Raw genomic sequence first — 20569 nt, forward strand, 5'->3', positions numbered from 1 at the left:
ATGATGTGTCCTACCTCCCCTAGAAGTTTGTCGCAACATTTACGGTACACCCTGTATAATAATGGTACATAATAAAGTATACATAATGAATGGCAAGATAAATAACATTCGATAAATAACATTAAGTAAGTAGTTTAAAAGATGCTAGTCGCGGAAACTTAGGAAACTGTCGTAAATAAATTTTATAATGTAATTGTATGTACTAAATTTACATTTATTTGTCCACATAAACGTTCTGCAAAAGAATTCCTGAAGTAAAATTTATAAACTTATTTTCGAATTGCAAAGCATTCATCTGTTAAAAAAATACATCCCATTCTTATTTTATTTTATCATGAAAATTCTAATGCAGATTCTGCTTAGTTATTTGGGTATTTGTAAAAAGGAAAACCAAACTTTTCATATTTATGTTTAATTTTTGCTTTAGTTTTTATGCTTGGAGAATGCTTAAAAGGCGAAAAATTCTACCTTTAAATTTGTAAATTGTCAAAATTGTATATACTATGCTTTTCCCGAAAATTATTAGAAGAAGCATGATCTAAACAAATTAGGTTTAGTTGCAAATACTTTGAAATGGTGAATTTCATTTGTGTGGCATAACTGAAAGCTGTGTGTTTATTTTTTAATCTAATTTTCTTTCTCTGTGCAGGGGACTGACGGAATTCCTGGCTTGCCGGTAACTATCGAGGACCGTATGGGTGCTGGTTATACAAGTCCGTGTTTTAATGTGGCTAAAAAAAACTTACTAATCACTAAACAGAAAATAGACCAACCACCCAGTAGTTTTTTTGAAATTTCTCTTCTTTTGCACGCCGCTTCTTTTTATTGCTGCTTTTTTTTGTTTCTTTTACTTTCTCTTTTACTTCGTCTTGCCATGCCTGTCTTGCCATTTTGTTGGATATCTGCATGCAACTTTTATATGTTTCTGTGTCTAGCCACGTTACGAAAGTCTTAGTGCCTGTTTTTGCATCATGAGAACTAGGTTTATATCTAATTTTATTTATAACTATGCTGTTTGTTTATTTTCAGGGACCAAAAGGGGAAAAAGGTGAAATTGGACCAGCGGTGAGTGATTAATAATATTAATTTTCTTCTCCTGTAAATGTCATAGAATAACATTGTTACTGAAAAATTACGTTACGACTGTCTATGAAAAATTAGATACTTTGGACTACAGCGATAAAATACACGACTTATGAAACCTTCTTTCCAGATCATCTTTTTATTTTCATATATGGATATGTTACCTACAATGTGTGAAAAGTTGGCAATATGTATAATAGCTAGACATCTCAATAACAGGCTACGTTTTTAGCAAAGCATGAAAATGCTATTATTTTGTTGTTGTTGTTGATAATGCTCACTTGGCTGACCTATAGTCAGCCCAAGCACACGAAATTTATCGTGGCAAGAAGTGCAAGTTTACGCCAGTTGTTGGAAACAGTCTTGAGCACCTTACAGTTGACAGTGCGATTTAGCTCAGTTTCGCCCCCAATTTTGATGGAGAGTACCCCGGTGGGACGGTTCCGAAGGCCTCGCAGTCCTCTTCCCCTGCCACCAACCTCTCTAGAAATTTTTAGAAGGCCTCCCATGCCGCACGCACACTATACATTTACAAACATCCATGCCTTCTCCGGAATTCGAACTCGGGCCCTTCGGCACGGCAGTCAGCGACGCTAACTCTTATACCGGTTGGGCGGCGTTGTTATTTTAATATGTTATATATTTGTAAAAAATAAACATAAGGCTGTTATTTTAATATGCTATTATTTGCTGGATATTACGCCTTACTTTGTAATTTTTATTCAATCTATTTTAAGCTAGTGTGCGTGTAGTTTCCATTTAAGGTCGACACTATTCAGAGTCAGTAATCGACCATTTTTGACCGTTTTGACACCTGTTGCAGTATCTGAGGTTTGTCGGTAGTATACTAATGTTAACTTCGTGATTTAATTTCTGAACTTCCGTAGTTAAATGGAAGTTGATCATAAATCTTAAGGGAAGTAAATAACTGAAATAATAAGAAATAAAAAAATGCATATTGAGTAATTAAAATTATATGTGTGTTTGCTGATTGACTGAGAAGTATCGGTGTGATGATCAAATGCAAAAGAGTATAGTTGTTCAATTTTGTGTTCTTGCACCATCTTGTGTCATCATGTGTCTTGGCATACCAAGTGCATCACGCACACAGTGACCATCACAAAATGTAGTATAGAGGTGTATACCGAATATCGGAATAACGAAACAGGGGCAGTCTGAAAAAACTTTAAAATTATCCCTAATAAATAAGTTCAGTAGATACATTAGATCATGCTCTTCCCAACGCTCGAGTTCAGTGATATTTAATTAATAGAAGTGAAAGAAATGAAGAGTCAATTACATTTAATTCCTTAAGGGAGTAGTTTCTTTGGAGCAGTTTATGAGTAAATATCGTCACACGCAACTAGAATAATAATAAGTTGACAAATAATACATTAAAAGTACCATAAATTTCAATGAAATAATAAAATGAATAGAAGGCGGATAAATTAATGATACCGTGAAAAAGATAAGATCTATACTTTTTGCGCTTGAATAAAATGGCTTTTTGCTTTGTAATGGACTTGATTTCTTGCCGGATCAGCGGATCACTGGTAATTCTGTCCGGGGTTTGTAGATCTAGCGAACGGGCTGGCTGCATTGGCGTTCTCGTGGTTTTCTCCATGTGTAACATTGATACGAGCCAGTTTCCCTTAAAAAACATCTGCACGGGGCATCCCTTCTCTTCCATGTAACGTCTAACGGCGGAGTACGAAATTAATTTTTTTAAAAGACCTTTCTTACCCAGATGAATACAACTTATAAATATTCTACTTTGTGAAAAGATTGTAATTTTACGTGAAGAGATCTCTTCTATAGTTGTTGTAGGTTTCCCGCGTATTTTGTAGCAGCCAGGGAAAATGAGGCATATGAGTACATTTAGCAGCTTGTATCGCTATTAGGCCTACTAATTTCTGAAAGAAATTTTTCTTAAATAACAGAACTTCGTATTATAAAGGAATTTCATAACAAAATAATCTCACTTGGGATTCGTACGCGATATTTTTCAAAAAAAAAGAAATCGAAGTCAGGCTGTGGCTGAAATTAAGCATTGTACGAAATACCGTGTTTACTCGCGTTGCTTGTACCAATTTTATCGCACAAAATTTGAGAGGAAAAGGTTATGCAAATAATTTAATTTTCGAAACAGACAGTACCAGTAAATTGCAAATGAAAAGTATCTATGTATAAACTACTGGTAACTACCCCAATTGTAGTTATTTAAAAGACACCTTGCTTCTCTGTATCTTGAACCTCATCAGCTCTTATTATTGTCCACTGCTAGCTACTCCATAATCCTCAAATTATTTAATTCTTCCGGAACTGCTCTCAATGTAATCTGCTACAGCTTCTAAGTCGTCGCCACATCTTCGTTATCGTTCAAACTGTCTTCCTACAGACAATGATCTCCAGAACCATGAATAGTATCCGAGATTTCCTAAGTTCTTCACTATTATTGCTTCACCAATCAGAGATTATGCAGCCTAACTCACAAATAACTCAATTAGTGAAACGGAAATAATCACTGCGTGGATGAATCTATTTTTAAATTTAAGAAAACTCTTTTTTTGAACATTTTGAAGAAGAAAGTTACTTGACTATTCAAAAAGTTTTTAGAATGTTGTGCTAAAACGCTAGAGGTAAAAATACGCAAGTACATACGGTATTTGTGATTTTATAAAATTCCTAATTCTCAGTCATCTATTTTGTGTATTATCCATGCATTCTCTTTCAAAGCATTTTATGCTACTTGTAAAATCAAATGTTTCTGTAACAAAGTGTGTAATAAGGAATTTGAAACTTCTTTTATGAGTTGCTATAAATGTTAAAAAATTTTTGGTTTCATATAATTAAAATCAGATATATTATAAAAATATAAAACTTTAATTTGCGTAGATATGCAATATACAGGATGAGCACAAAAACAATCCCCGGTTTCGAAAGGGGATAACTTTAATACCGAAAGGACTATCTTGCCCAAATTTTTCAAATTTTTAACATAGTTACATAAACTCATAAACTTTTTGATGGTGTTGATTTGAATCACAAACACTCGATGTGCGCGACACCTGTTACGCGGGAAACATCGATGCGGTAATTCAGTTCCAACCACACGTTTTGAAGCATATCCCGTGTGATTGAGTTGACAGCAGCGCTAATGCTTTCTTGAAGATCATTCAGATTTGGGGATAACAATTTCCTTCGAGACGAAAGGTCGGCCAGAATGTCCTTTTCTTTTATCACAAATGCACTCTGTCTCACTAAATGTTTTATGCCATTTCAAAATGGATTTGTGTATAGATGGATCAACATCAAAGTCTCGTTTGAACTCACTCTGAACTCTCACAACACTGCTTGTATTTGCAAATTGTAACACACACCACCTTCGTTGCTGCGGTGTGAACGCCATTTTCGATGTCACTGCCCTCTAGCAGTCGAAGTCATGCGTAGCAATTCTGCAAAGAAAAGAAATGAAAGATATTTGAGTTAACTGAGTTGTGGATATTACATTTATCAACATACTTAAGTAACTGTTAATTTTGTGACACCTTGAAGTCAGGAAAGTTTGTGCTCACCCTGTATATTAAATAGTTAAGTTTTTTTAAGAATTTACAAATCGTCGTTATTCGCAAAACCAGTTATAAACGTAGACTGAAACATGAAACATTATATTTCGATGTTCAAAACATTGCTTGTTGCGAGTAGCTTGCTAACCAGTAATGTGTGGATGTGAGTAATGTGGAGGATGAACATGAAATATTTTATTTCGAGATTCAAAACATTGCTTATTGCGAGTAGCTCGGCTAATCAGAAGTAAGGCGGAGGATAAGTAGCCCTTTTACGCTAGTGACATCGATAAAGGACGTCTTGCTGTCCGATTGAAGACGGTAACCTAAGCGTAAGAAAAAAAATTTCTGAAAATTTCTAGCGTTACAGAAGTTTGTTGTCTACTCTGATAATAGCTTTAATTTCTACAATGATCGGAATTTAGTACTGCACAAAATAAACATTCATGATCTGCTAACCGCGAAAAGTTTTCTAAAAGGCCAATAGTAATTCCTAATTATGCGCAATGCTAATTATCGCAATCAACAAAGATAAGATTTGTTGAAACAGATATTATTGTTTTATTCAAATTAGATCATACTTTAACGTAAAATGCTCTCTATTTTATCGTATGCTATCGTAAATGTTATTACGTAAAGTTATTACATTTATGTAATAACGTATATTACATTTAACCTTTTTACATATTATTTATTATTTCTTATAGAAAATTCGATAAAATTGCTTACGCTGTAGTAAAAGCATCAAAAGACAGAAACATAAATTATCCTGAAGTATTTTTTAATTTGATTTTTCATTTATTGCAAATAATCTTGAAAGGTACACCTAAATCTAGAGGCGCTGGGTTATGTGACTATTTGATATTCCGCTACAATATTTACTTGTTTATTTGATGTTGTTTCCACCCACGATATTTTTATCGCAAAATATAACTTAACAATTAACACAGTGATAGTTTCGTTGCAAATCAGACACACTATTTTTTTACTAGATTCACTTAGGAAGTAGTTATCAGTCTATTGTTCCTTGATTCATTGCACTCAGTCTACATTTTCCATTTTTTCCCTTTCCAATCATTAGAAATAAATGTAGACTAACAATGCACAATATAACAGTACGCTTTACAGAATCGCGTTGGTTAGCTAGCAAAATTCTGTGTATAATAGCTGTACAATAGGCATATGCATTCATATATCACTGCTTTCAAGTGATTGTTATAATTAGTTATTTTGTTTTAAACATTATAATCATTTTTTTAAATTTTAACCAATGATAACAAATCCCAATATCTACGAATAATGCTAAATAAACAAAATAATTGAGACTACTTTTCACGCGAATGCCTGTAAGTGAGTAGGAAGGAGAAATGAAAAATGGCGCAATCGGAATTTTCTTTAAATTTTTCGGAAAGCCTGTCGTTTTATCATTTTTTGTTCTTCTGTATAAATTTTAATTGCGTGCCGGATTCAGCCCGTGATCTGTAGTTTGGGGATAATAACAATGTATACAACTAGTATTCTGCTCTGAGTTTTTACACGCTGTAAGCTCAATGGCATGCGCTTTTATTACGTTTATGAATTTTCGATCATTTTGCATATGCTCCTTTAATACTTGCATGTCGAGTTCGCGTTTAATTTCTTATGCTTAGTGTCTCCAGTACGCATTCGCTTTAAAAATGAATTTAAACCTAAACTGTGGAATGCTTAATTATCTATTGTTAATAATATTTTGTCTACGGCTGGGGTATATTGCTTTATTTTTCAGGGTTTACGAGGGAAAAGAGGCAAACGAGGAGAAAAAGGAGAAAAAGGCGATCAAGTGAGTGCTTTTTAATTTATTTTGAATATGTGCAAAATAAGTAATGACAGATTTCATAAACATTAAAACCCTACTAATTACAATGGGTCTTAAACTGCTCAAAATCCAAGCACACGGATTGCTGGTTTTTCTATCTGAAATAAATTTGAGACTTCTATTAATTCATTTACATGTATTTTTATTTAACATTTATTGAAATATAATGCGAAGATAAAAAAGAATAATACACAGCATTTCATTTATTCGGATCGTTTTATGTTCTTGGGCTGATTAATTTTTTTTTAGTCCAAAGAGGCTTTTGTCCCTGAAGGACTATTGTTTTCGTTTTGCGATTTTGTGTTGAATCACTATAAATGTCCGTTTCACTTTTCAAACTGTTGCCACCAAATGTTAGAGTCCTGCATTACATTTGAAGAAATTAAATAATGAAAAATCTGCATAAATGTACGTATATTTCTCGCATTGTGATAAAACAACGATACATATATGTATCGTTGGCTCTATATATTTAAAATTCATTCAAAGCCAACAATACATATATCTATCATTGGCTAAAGTATACATAAATACATACATATATGTATCGTTGGCATATATGTATCGTTCAAAGCCAACGATACATATATGTATCGTTGGCATATATGTATCGTTCAAAGCCAAAGATACATATATGTATAGTTGGCTAAAAAGTCGATGGCTGTATATAGAGCAATCGAATTTTGAATGACGTAATCCTACTGCGAATATGGGCATGTAAAAGCCCGAATTTGTAATTTGTAATTTTTTTATTATCGATTTCATATTTTGTAAAACTTTAACGAATTTTTGATTAACAAATTCAAGGATTTCAAAGCGAGCAATGGCAGCATTCTACGGGGAAAAAAAACCTTTTTATCTACGGTGCGCGGAACTGTGTATCGGAAATTCTAAAGATAGGCTCATTTTAAAATTATTTTGCGACATTGCTATTGAACTGAATTTTACCGTTTAAGTGAAAAGAACATGATATTTAATAAATAAAGGTAACACACAAAACGTTAAATAAACACCCCTTTAGACGTAATTTAAAATCCGAAACCTTTCAGATTTTATTCCTTGTTGTTGTTATTGTTGTTTTTGTTGCTGTTGTTTATTTAAACCTAATGAAAAGATACATATTCTACATAACAAATTGACCGTTATTTGGAACTCCAGTTATTGTTATAGGTGGTGTAACGTTGTAAATTTTAAATTGTTGCTAAATTATTTTAGTTTCTTATTAATATTTTTGTGATTTTAATTGAACGATAATATGGCATGGTACAATAAAACTCCAATTATTCTGTCTGCTTATTATTCTCTTTAAATAAATTTAGAATTGTTATAAAAATATTTCCACGTTTTTTTAAAATGTCGATTATTTAAATAATCTAAAGGTATAATACTTCTTCGAATATATTTTTAATAAGCTTTAAATTAGGTGAATATATTCGAAACATTGAAAAGCCTGCAATTTTCCGTAAATATATAATTCATTAGTGTTAGCTTTTCCAATAGCTGAGGGATACTGAACACTGATAGTTCGCGCTGGGTTCTGTTGCCGGAGAAAGGACTGGTTACATGGAAATTTTGTAGTTTTCTCCTGTTACGTGTGAAAAATGCGCAGTATCTTTCATGTAGTCCCTTAGTAATTATGTCCAGGATAACATAAGAAAATATACCTTTCATGCGTTGTCATAATCAGCTATCCAGCCAAACTTGTGAATATTAATTGTTTGTTTTTTTGGGTTTATTTGTTTATGATAAAGCACTCGAGGGCTACGTGCCTAAGAGAAGGGATGTCTTCGTAGAGGATGTTCTAAAGGAAACTGGCTCGTATACATGTTACACCCACAGAAAATCTCGAAAACGCCCATGCAGCCAGCCTGTTCACCGGGATTCGAACCCCGGTCCGAAATACCAGTTTTCAGCGACTTCACTGCTCGGCCGCTGGTGAGCCGAATATTTATGGAAAATCATTTATAAACTTCTGCAAATATAGTGTTCTTTGTTTCATATATTAGGGTTTACGTAAGGAAAAAGGAATTTTATTTTATTTTAGTTGGTATAGAAATGGGTTGTGTGTTTAAGTACATAAAAAATAATTTAAGTTTAAATTTTGCGGGAAAAGAGGTTTTATATTTTGTCCCAGTGAAGTAAGAATATTTTGCTTTTTTAACCTATTTGATAGCAATCCGTTTTCCGCCATTTTCTGTCTTTCGGCAATTACTAAGCCCCAAGGTTGCCATATTTAGTATGTATATTTTGTGTTATTATGGCTTTTTATTGTACAATTTTCAACAGGTGAATTTGTCTATTATATATGAAAAGCTCAAATTGCTTACTATTTCTTTCATTACAGGAGAAGTTTGTAACAAGCACACACACACACACACATAAAAAATATTTAAAAAAATTAGAAAGTAACCTGTACATTCACTATTATTTCTGACTTCTTATTTTTTATGAACTGGAATTTTCTTTATTTTTATTTAAGGGAGTACCTGGACTCGATGCCCCCTGCCCTCTAGGACCCGATGGTTTACCATTGCCTGGATGTGGATGGAGACCACCCCCCGGAGGCGTAAGTTTTTAAAATGTTATGATTTTGTAACTTTATAAAAATATTGTAAATAGCTTTTTTGCCTGTATAATTGATACCGCTTGAATAAATGTGCGTGATAATAGCGTACATAACTTATTTTATTTCTTATTCATTGTTGATGAAATCTAACCCGAATAATTCAATAAGTTAATTCAATTTTTAAATTATTGGATTTTTTTCCCAATTTTACTTGTTTATTTCCAAAAGCAAAGAATAATCTATTGTGCACGCATTTTTGTGTTGCTGAGCTTGTGCCTTAAAATTTTAGCTTGGGAAAAAAATCCTGACATTTAGTGACATATATTTAGAAGATTTTATATTAAACGCTGCAAGTAGTTTTAAAAATAAAGCAGTAACAGAAAAGTGGTATAATGAGAAATGTGTCTTATTAAAAATTTACCAGCTGCACTGAAAATTACTTCGTTTTTAAGACTGGTAACGGCGATATTTATGCACTGCTAAGTATTAAAGATCATTATTTAATTAACCTCTTTTATAAATACGTATTAGTAGATTTTCATGAAAAATGTAGAATACAAAATTGGAAAAATTCGTAAGTTTAAAATATTGTAGCATTAATTTTTACTAATTTCCAGATTCTGAATGTTCAAGTTTCCATCTTGCCTCTCAGTAAACATTTATTATTTAATAAAAAAAATATGAAATATAGAGGTAAAAATATTACTTATTTCTTCTTGTATTCACTTGTTTTTCTTTATCCTTTTTTTTTTTTTTTTTTTTTTTTTTTTTTTTTTTTTTTTTTTGTTTTCTTGTAATACGCAAAAATTTACTTAAAATTTTTTTCCTTCAGAAAAACATATGGTTGCAATGTTATCATCATGTGATGATTTTCAGGTGCTTTATTTTTAACCGCAAAATTTTGTAGGACGACGATTTAAACCTGCGGAGATTTTGAATCGGATTATTTGCTAGTACGATGTTTTTACATCATGATGTTTTCTTTTTTATTTCTTTTCTCACAAAATGTTATGTAGGACAACTTTTCTTTCTCGCATTGTTTTTTCTACGACGGTTTCGTCCGTGCAGTTTTCGCTTGTAAGTTACATTTGTCGTATTTTTCAGTAATAATTGTTGACAAACTTTAAGGAATTTAGATAATCGATGTTTGGATATCGGTTTCTGCGATAAACTGTTTTGTAGCTTAGGGAGATTTTAATTGTTTAAATTTAATTACATTTTTTCTATCATTTTTATGGCAACTTTATGTACCTTTTCTTTCCAGGGCCCTATACCACCTGGAGCATATCCTCCTGGACCTTACCCAACAGGACCGGATGTTTAGAAGTTTTCCTGAAAAACGAGCTCATCACTGCCATCGTAAGAATATTTTTTGTACAGACTACTCCATAATTATACTTCCTAAATTAACACCGACTGTTTTAGCAAAAATATTGACTTCGTGTATCTCATGCTTTTGTGCACGATTGACGCATATCTGCGTTCCATACGAATGCACGCATTAAAATTAAAGTCGCATATGTGGAATCAAAACGATTCTATGACAAAAGAAGTTTATTGCACATTCATGACTTCAAATGCATTCATGACCGTTGAATATGAATAATTCGTGTACCTTGCCCAGTGTAGTGGATGCAATAGAAATAATGAGAATTATTAAAATTTTCTACCACTTTTCGTAATTATGGAATTCTGCATTTAAAATATTATTGTTAAAATCCTTCTTAGCATCTGCTGGGTGTTATTAACTATTCCAAAATGATATCTTTCGAGGTTTATTTTAATCTTGGAGAATAAGAGAATTGCAAGCCAAATCAGCTTTGTACGATAACTTGAGAAGCTTTGCAATATTTTTCGAATAAAGAATTCCCCTACAAGTAATGGTGGATGGATATGTGGACATGGTGAATGAATATATGTTTTGAATTTCACGATTGCTGTGCGCATTGCTTTCTTAAGTCTTTGAGAATCTGTACGAACTCATCCTGAATTCTTGAAGAATGTCAAGCACACTGATGATACTCTGTGTTTTCCCTTCTGTCCATCCGTTGCTTCAGAAGTTGGATTGAAAACAAAACAGCATTCCCGTTTAAGTGGTTTTCAACATCTCTACCATTTTCAGAACCAGGCTTTACAGTTCTACTGCGAAATATTACAGTATGTGTTCGAGCCCCACGTTTCGTTTTTTCTGAACATGCTTCGCTCAGCTTCCCCCTTCCCCCAACAAAAACAACATCGCGTCATTTTTAAGACAAATCGTGTACACATTGTTCGACAGTTGTTCGAGATAACTGCTTTATGCCATTCTACGCCACTCAGCCGCATTGCAGTTGAAGTAAGAAAATTGTGGAGAATATTGTTGCGTAATTTCTGTTATTCGTTCAAAAAGAAGTGCTACCTCATTTTTAAAAGATGCTATACTCTAGATTTGATACGAAAGAGAACCCACTATTAGTAACGATACAAACGGCATTGTTCTTAAGAAACGTAGAGAAGTATAACGTATTAGAAATCATAAAAACAACGCAGTGAAAAATTCTTAAACGAAAACAGGACGTATCACAGAAACAAATTTTAGAACTTTGATAGTAGAAGTAAAAGAAAATTTATACTTGCTTAAATACATAAATTAATTAAAATATAAAAAAAATTAATATTTGAGATCCATGTTTTTGATGATTTTATGGCATAAATATGTATCAAACTGCTAAAGAAAGACCAATACGTAGACGACATTATCCCTAGTATCATTCTTTGGGATAAAGCTTCGTGTCCAGTCATTTTTGACGCAATTCCTTAGCTGGTGCCAAATATTTAACTTGTAAGAGGACTGGATTCGAGTTTGCAGGAGGATTTTATATCCCGAAAAGAAAAAGAATTTCATTATTATTTATAAGTTTAATTTCAGATCTTTGATTTTGCGAAAGTGTCTTATTCGATCCTGTAGTGGCCCCACCAGTGGCCGAGTCATTAAGGAGACAGTGGTAAGTTTTATCAAAAATCGACCAAAAATTGGGAAATAAAATTTTCATATGATAATATTCTACGGTATTAACTCTATTGTCTACAAAAAACCACTTGTGCTTAAAATTATTTTTAAGGACGTTATAAGCTGTGAAAATTATTTTGATTAATTGATAGAATATGGAGCATCGAGTGTTAAATGCGACGTGCCTTCCGAATTTCCATAGACTTTCAACCGGCAGCTCGATAGATGGATGTTTGATGCTTCGCAAACTAGTTGATTAGGAATACTTCGGTTCCTATTTGAAAGATTTCGATTGCGAAAGCACATAGATTTGTTTTATAGCCGAACCACCGAATGCTATGATTGATCATCTGTAAATATTGTACATATTAAAGGTTACATTTTAAAGTGATTGATGTCGATTTATAGCAATCTTAGAATATTTTGAAGCATAAGCATTTGAATACGCTTGTTTACCTTTTTTGACATTTAAAGGGACATTTAAATGTCAGTAAAAAGGTAAACATTTGAGAACCGTTATTTTAATTTCCACGACTAATACTTTTTACTATTAGTGAGTTATAAATGCGTAAGATATGAAGACCGCAATTTATGCAAGTTCGTTTCACTGTTCTTCCACGGATGACTCACTCAGACATTATAAATGCCTAATAGGTGTGATATCATTTTTTTTACAAGTAGCATTGCCCAAAATAAGAAACCTAAACCTCATTCAATAATAGAAACTATATGAACAACAGATGTTTTACAGATGTCTCGAGACGTCGTTCCCAATCCCGAGATGGAGCGATAATCTAACTGTGGCATTTTTTAATGCACATGCATCTTGTGAAGTGTTATGGGACTCTTCATTACCTGAATATTACGACCATTGTTTACTAATACCTAATTGGCTCACCAGCGGCCGAGCGGTAAAGTCGCTGAACACTGGTAGTTCGGTCCGAGGTTCGAATCTCGCGAACGGGCTGGCTGCATGGGTGTATTCGTGGTTTTCCCCATGTGTAACGTGTATACGAGCCAGTTTCCCTTAGAAAGTCCTCCACGAAGGCATCCCTCCTCTTAGACAGATAGCCCTCGAGGCTTTGCCATAATCACACACACACATTACTAATACCTAACTCTAACGTGCATATAACTACTGATCAGAATAAATTTAGGTTTTTGATATTGTAGGAAAAAACATAGAAGAAAATGAAATTAGGATATCGGATTCAACATGTTTATTTTAAACATATTTATTTCTGAATTTTTTTAATCAAAACCCATTAAATTATACGTTTTTCAATTACCCAATAAAATAATTCAGCTACCCAATAAAACACAGTTTTCAATTAAAAAAATAAATGAAAGGGCAAACATTTTATTTTGTTGAAATTTTGAAAAACCAGTTTTTACTCATGTCCAGTTACATCTAATAAAATATAATCTAAAATTCTGAAATTTTGTTTATAGACTTTCCTTTTTATTTGAAAAACAAATTACAAACGATCAGTCGGAAGTAATAAAATAAAAATCGCCGACAGAAGGCATATGAGGCTATTATTAAAATGTTAAAATTTCAAGGTGTTGGAGAGTTCAAGCAAAAGATTAATAATTTTCACTGAACCTCATATGCAGAAAATGGCATCAAATGCTTCTGGAATAAATATGCTGATTGTGCATTTTGGCACTCGAAGTAAATATTACAGAGAACTGTAGAGTCACCCGTCGCCAGAAATCGAAGCTCTATCTGCATTTTAATTTTGCTGGCAGAACATCTCGAAAGAACGGTTTTTTCCCCCTGAATAAGTGGAGTGACCATTTCCAATAAAGTTTCAAATTATCTTTCACCCATTCTGATTAAGTTTTTGTAACTTTGGATATCCTCGCCCAAAAGTTACAAAAACTTCATCAGAATGGGTGAAAGATATCAATAGCCATTTAAAAGATAATTTAATGCTCCCAATTCATCAAGACGAGCTACCCAGTCACGTTTTGATTTCTTTTTCTTCTCTTTATTTTCTTTCTAGATCAGAAATTAAATCGTTGGAAAGTGCTTCGCAAACAACTTGCACACAGCAATTTGCACGTCGATATCCATTTTGCAAACAAACGGAGGCGAGGTGTCAGTCCGGCTCTGATTGATGTAAACAATTTATCAGATTACAGGTCCGTTCATTTGGTTCGAGACGCTTGGACGAAGTGCTCACCAAAAGTCACTCGGAGAAGTGTGTCTTGAAAGGGTGAGGCCCTTAAAGGACTAAGGTACATCGGGATTGCCACAGCCATACTCATAAGGAGTTAGCCGATGAAGGCGCAATGTGCGATGTATAGTTTAAGAAAGCTTAGTAATTTATATAGTGTCTTAAAGATAAAAGTTAAAATAAAGGAAAGCAAGGCTGTAAATTAAAGTACCGAAGTTAAGTATGTTACTGAGTTTTAATGAAACTAATAGATATGTTGTAAAGAACTTTAATACGTTGACTATGAGAAACCTTTTCTGAGAAATTATTTATTAGAACTGCACAATAAGCAATAACTGTTCGAATGTAATCGACTAGGCTTTAAAATTAATTATTAATTCTTTATTTTCTAAAAATGTTTTATGAAGAAAACTAGATTTAGGTATAGGATCTAGATTAAATAGAAATTATCAATTTAAAATGTATTAAATGTATTTGGTTTAGATAATGATTTTTCCGTTCATTTGTGGCAGAAGTCTTAATATTTTTCCTTGAAATATTTTGAATTTAACTAAGCCATGTTTTCATTTCTGAAGGGAGATATATAAGAATAATATTTTAACTTCCAAACAGAGTCTTAAGTCTTTCCTTTAAATAAACTTTCACTCAACTGTGATATACTTTTAAAAAAAATCCCTAACTGTGAAATTTTCCATCATCTGAATAACTTTATTCAATCATTATAAGTTTATACGCTATATATAATAACAAATTTATTTATATATTTCAGGTGGATATCAATTGATAGAAGAAAAAGTTTGGAAAAATAACCAGACAGTAATCATCGGCACAAATGGTATATTCAAAGCATTTTGCAGACCGGAATAAATGTATTGTATGTTTATATTTCGCAGAATGTTTACTTAAAAAGGAAATATTAAATATTATGTTAAATATCTTGAGGCAGAACTTTGAGTTCAGACATTTTGACATCCACATTAAATTGTGTAACTTATTTATTTAGTGACTCAAAACACAGCTTTTAAAACATTGAATGTGGAAGAAGTTAACATTCAGTTTAACAGAGTAATCTGCTTTTGCAAGCTGCCGTTCTACTGAAGATTTTCATAGCACGTGTGAAAAGTGTTAATTTGAAATCCCTAAACTTCAATTCAAATTGACTATTCTTGCTTATACTCTGACATAACCAAGCTTTTAACACAATCGCTAATGCAGGAAGCAGAGAAGAAGAATTACGATCGTAGATGCAGAATGAATAAATATAGATATGTAATGTGGTGTAAGATTTTCAAGCTGTTACCATGTGTGCGCAATCCAACTTTACGCAAAGGCAAGCATATTTTCCGGTCTTCTTTACGAGGCATGCTGTTAGCGTTGATGCAAAATGTAAAGTGCAAGAGGCAGGGACAAAGAGTATCACATTAGAAGCAAGACAAGATTAAATATACATTGAAGAGGAACCTGTAAGAAGATTTCTATGTCTTTTCGTGTACAGGATAATAAAAAAACTCCAGCGATAACATTTAAAATCCAGTCTTTATGTTTGAATTCATCAATCTTGGAATGTAAGGTATAAAATCATGTGTCATAATCAACTCTGCGCAAGATTTTAAAGAAAAAACTCGGAACTAAAATATGTGGGTCACCAGCATGATTCCTAATAAAGCAATCATATCAACAAAATCTTTCTTTTAAAAGATGTGGTAACTAGAAGAACGGCTTGTAGTTACCACATACAAAACTCATTTTGTGAGAAGTTAATCGATGCTGCCGTGCGCAATCAATACGAATGAATTTTATTCTGAGTATTTTTCAGAAATTTGTCACGAAGAAAAGTTCAAACTGTGTATGCATCTATTAAATTATCCATTTTTTGGTGTTTCTGTCTGCTAATGATTTGACTGAAGTTCACCATACATACCATACATGATGTAAGTAAGACACTGTGCAAAACATGAGGATCTAACTTAAAAGTTTTATGTAATTGCATAATGTAATTTCTGTATTATTTTGACTGGTTCAAAAATGATCATGGGGAAAATGAAACTCATATGGAAATGTGCTAAAAGGTACATGTAGAAATATATTCCATGAAAGCATCTGTCTTATTAGGGAAATTCTTTCTTTTTCTGTAACTGAGTAATACACTGTAATTGTGAGTAGATTAATTAATAACGTAAATTTTGCCACTGGCAACGGAGTTTAAGTATTGTAAAAATTAAGATTAAAATTAAATTAAATGTATGACGTTTAATTAAAGCTTAGAACATCAAATTCCATTACAACTCTAAACAGTATTAGAAGTATACAGTTAACAGTGCCGGATTCACTGTGTGAAAGACGGTATCTGAGTTATAGCCCGCCAGGTATACAATATAGAAGATTCATTTTCTCCAACGTGTTTCTTATATCAGTAAGAAGAGGATAATAAGCAAAGTTAAACATTAAAAGTCATATGAAGCAGTGTCCAGCGGTTTAGTATAAAATTTGCGAATTTTTTCTCTGTATGCAACGAAAATCGGAGAAAAGTGAATAAATAAAATAAGCAAATAAATAAGAGCAGTAGATAAAATGGGGGCGGGGTAAAAGAGAAGAAATAAACTTAATAAGTAAGTGAAGTGAAAAGAAATAGACAGAAATAGCAATTACATAAATGAGGGGAAAAAAGCTTGAAGTAAAATAGGAAAGGAGAACTTGAAAGTTGTAGTACATAAAATGAAAGAAAATAAGAAGTAAAATAACATAAATGGAAAGAACTATCATTACTATCAAATATCAGTAATAAAAGTATCAGTGTGTAGATACGTAAAACGAAAATCCCTAATCAGAAGTAGCAGAAGTATTGAATAAAAAGAAAAAAAAATAGTAGCAAGAAAAAAAAGAGGGTAGTGTAATTGCTACAGTATCAAAAGAAATAAACTGTAATTGTTAGAAAAAAGAGGATCTGCTAGTAGTTGTAGATAAAAAAAAATTTGAAAGAAAAATAAATGATTAAAAAAACTTAGAAGTATATTGATATACGGCGATAAAAAATATTTATTCTAGAAGTAGTAGTAAATAAAAAAGGGGGTGAGAAAATAGTGTGATAAGTGTAAAGAAAAAGGGAGTAATAAAAATAGTAATATTAGATAAGTAAAAGAATGTAAATAATAGAAATAATAATATTAGAAAATAAATACTAATGAATAAAAATGAAGTTAATAAAAAAATTGTAAGGAGTGTAAAGCAATGGAAAAGTTCCAGAACAGTTACTAAGTTAATAATATAAAAAAATGTTAAGTAAATATAAATAATTACTAAAAACAATAAATTAATGAACTTCGAGGAATAATTGCTTGAATTTTATGAATCTGTGAAGAAAAAATTAAGTAACAGAACATTAGAAAGTAAGAAATCTAGTAAAATAAATTCGCTAGAGATAAATAACAAATATAAATTAAAAATAGAAGATAAGTATCTATACAAAATTACTGTAAAAAATTTTTAAAAACCATAGAACGATAAAGAAAATATAGAATAAAAATAAATAGTGGTCTAAGAAAATTAAATGCAGGGAACTCCAACTATAAATGAAACTGAATTATAGAGAAAACTACATAATGAATGTATTTTTATAATGAAATAAAATATATAGAACACACACAGAGGAAGATAGCGATTTTAAATAACCTAAAAATTATGTAAATAAAAAGAACTTATAGATTACACATAGAAAAAAAATAAAGATCTAAAATGTGTACAAAGAAAAAATGAACTAGTAGAAAACATGTAAAACATGCAGTTTAAAGGGATGAACATATTGAGAATGCGTCGCATGAAAGAAAAATAATGCGTAGAAAACGTGAACAAATAATGTGTCCAGATTTAAAATTATGAAGCAAAGATAAATGTGAAAAATAATGATAATTCTTTACTTCCGCTTTTGTTGCGCACCAGATTGTACGATCCTTAGCAGCTCTTATAGACTACTATTATAGATTTTATTCGAAAATCTTCACAAGCATGTTCAATATGTTAAAGATGGTATTTTTCTTCACAATTGACACATACAAGAATACTACTTTACATATTTCTTCTTAGTTCCTGAAAAGTCAGAAACAGAAATCTAGCCATGCTAAAACAAATGCAAGAACTGTCGAAAAATAAATGCCTTAAACTATAATCACCAACTGTACAAAGAATTTAAAATTTTTACAAGATCCTTGAGAAGCGAGCATCAGATAGGGCTAGTTACATTGCAGCATTACACTGATAATTATTTACAAAACCCCACCTCCTTTTAATGTAAAGCATAATAATTTGAGATGCTACTTTGATTTTTTTTTTTTTTTTTTTTTTTTTTTTTAATGAATAAGCGCTTCAGCATCTTAGCTTTCTCTCCTTCCCGACTTTCACTGTAACCATGGTAATGGCAGCTGCGGCAGGTGGTCAAATTCCCTAACAGTTTTTTTTTCCACTTCATTTCCGTTCAGCGTGTTGAAAAGCGTACGAATGAAAGCTGAATTGAATTGTAGTCTAAAATGGTCTGGAGAAATAAAAGTTGCTTGGCGATGACGACGCAAATTATGATCGAAAATGAGGAAGGGTGGAAAGACTGCCTATTCCCTAGTAACAGGTTATAGCTACGATGCTGCCACCTGGTAGAAGGAAGGCTAAACTGTACGTTCCTATACCGTAACATGTGAGAATGCTAATGTCTAATTGAAAGGGCAATACAATGAATAAAGTCTCTGTATACACCATTCAGCCAACCACCATCTTATAAGGTCGGTGCCCCCCGTTTGGATCGGAGAAAATTGAAAAGCCGCCGTCTGTGATGGGAAACTACGTATTTTATCAACCTTACCTTAACAGTACCTTGACAGGAATGAGTTTATGTCTTTTTCACAGAAATTTGACTGCTAAAATAATTGGGATAGAAAAATTTAAGCTCAGCCTAATTTGTCAACTGTTTAAATTATTAACTAAATCAAAAGCATTGAAAGCTGCTGTTAAATATACTGATGGTTATTAAAATTGCTACACGATGAAGGAAGTATTGAAATATTATTCAGCGATTTACCAAATCTACAAACAATATTACCCCAAATTCAAGAAATATCGGCTTCTGCGCGAAATATTGAAAGATATTTACGGTTGCTCTTGATGAAAATACTGAAAGGAATGCTGTTGCGCGCTTTGTTTTGTTATTATATTGTAATTATATGTTGCTTATTTTTTTAATAAATATGTTTAAAAGATACATAATATATAATTTAAATTTTTCATTTGTATTGATGGACTAGTTATATTTTATTATGCTTATTTTATATTAATAAATATATAATAAAACTTCGAAGTTACTGCAGGGGTTCCAGCATTCTGGTAGTGTCAGTGACTGCAGTTAAACCACTCTGTTGGCTACGAATTGTTTTCCTTGTTTAGATGATCCTTTCAACCAATGAAGGACGATCTAAGAGTCACTCTAAGAAAATATGTTTTACGAAATCAGGAAAGAGACCTTATAAATAATCTTCTAAACGTGCAGTGAGAAGTGCTGCCATAAAATGTAATCATGCAAGAGGCAAAATTTTTAACGGAACAACAAAATGCAAGAATAATTGAACAGTAGAGTATAAAAGTTTAGGCATTTTGGCCTCCTGACATCCTACATTTTTTGCATCCTGCCTGTCACTACTATTGAAACATATACAGTTCTCTTTAGATGAATGTCGAGGGAATTAGGTAACACATTCCGTTCGTATCATCGAGTAGCGATGGATCTTTAATCTCTTACTTGTTCACATTTTTGATTTTATTCAAAAATCCCATGTATAACTGAAACATAGATTACCTACAACTAAGACAGTCAGAGAGGTAAGCGCATCAATGCGCTAAGCAAAAAGCTAAATTTTGCTTGAAATGCACATAAGTGTGTAATGTTTATTATTGTTTATTGTTGTAATGTTTATTATTATTGTTTATTATTCTTCATTATTGTTTATTACTGCTCAAAAGAATGCGAAAGAAGAATTTTGCCGCGAACATGTCATTATGCGATTAGTGACAAGTAAACCACGTAAGCTAAGCGATTGTTATGTGTATTATAACAATGCATAATCTCCAATATAATAATAAACATAATAAGCCTGGTGATAACATGACAATAACAATCATTACGGCTGACTATTTCTTTCGCGGACGTTGATAACTCAAAAATCCCTAAAGTATATACGGTTAAATCAGATTTTGCTGTATACATCAGAGTTGGTTAAATTATTTACTATTGAATACGAGTTTTTAAATCAAACATGCATGATAAATTACCTATCAAAATCACAAAATTTA

At 32.1% G+C, this 20569-nt stretch overlaps 1 protein-coding gene across 1 annotated transcript in view; it reads left to right on the top strand.

The window, feature by feature from the left end:
- The window catches only part of LOC118193495 (uncharacterized), a 111044-nt gene extending 94923 nt beyond the window's left edge, over positions 1-16121 (top strand). Inside the window, exons 25-30 of the mRNA XM_085812433.1 lie at positions 650-676; positions 1030-1065; positions 6415-6468; positions 8984-9070; positions 10335-10429; positions 15012-16121. Coding sequence (XP_085668559.1) covers positions 650-676; positions 1030-1065; positions 6415-6468; positions 8984-9070; positions 10335-10394 — 264 coding nt within the window. The 3' untranslated portion in view covers positions 10395-10429; positions 15012-16121. The remainder of the gene's footprint in view (positions 1-649; positions 677-1029; positions 1066-6414; positions 6469-8983; positions 9071-10334; positions 10430-15011) is intronic.
- Positions 16122-20569: the final 4448 nt, after the last annotated feature.

This window comes from Stegodyphus dumicola, chromosome 3 (assembly GCF_044657685.1).
Source record: "Stegodyphus dumicola isolate Sdum_Otavi_A_Nest chromosome 3, ASM4465768v1".
NCBI classification, from domain to species: Eukaryota; Metazoa; Arthropoda; class Arachnida; order Araneae; family Eresidae; genus Stegodyphus; species Stegodyphus dumicola.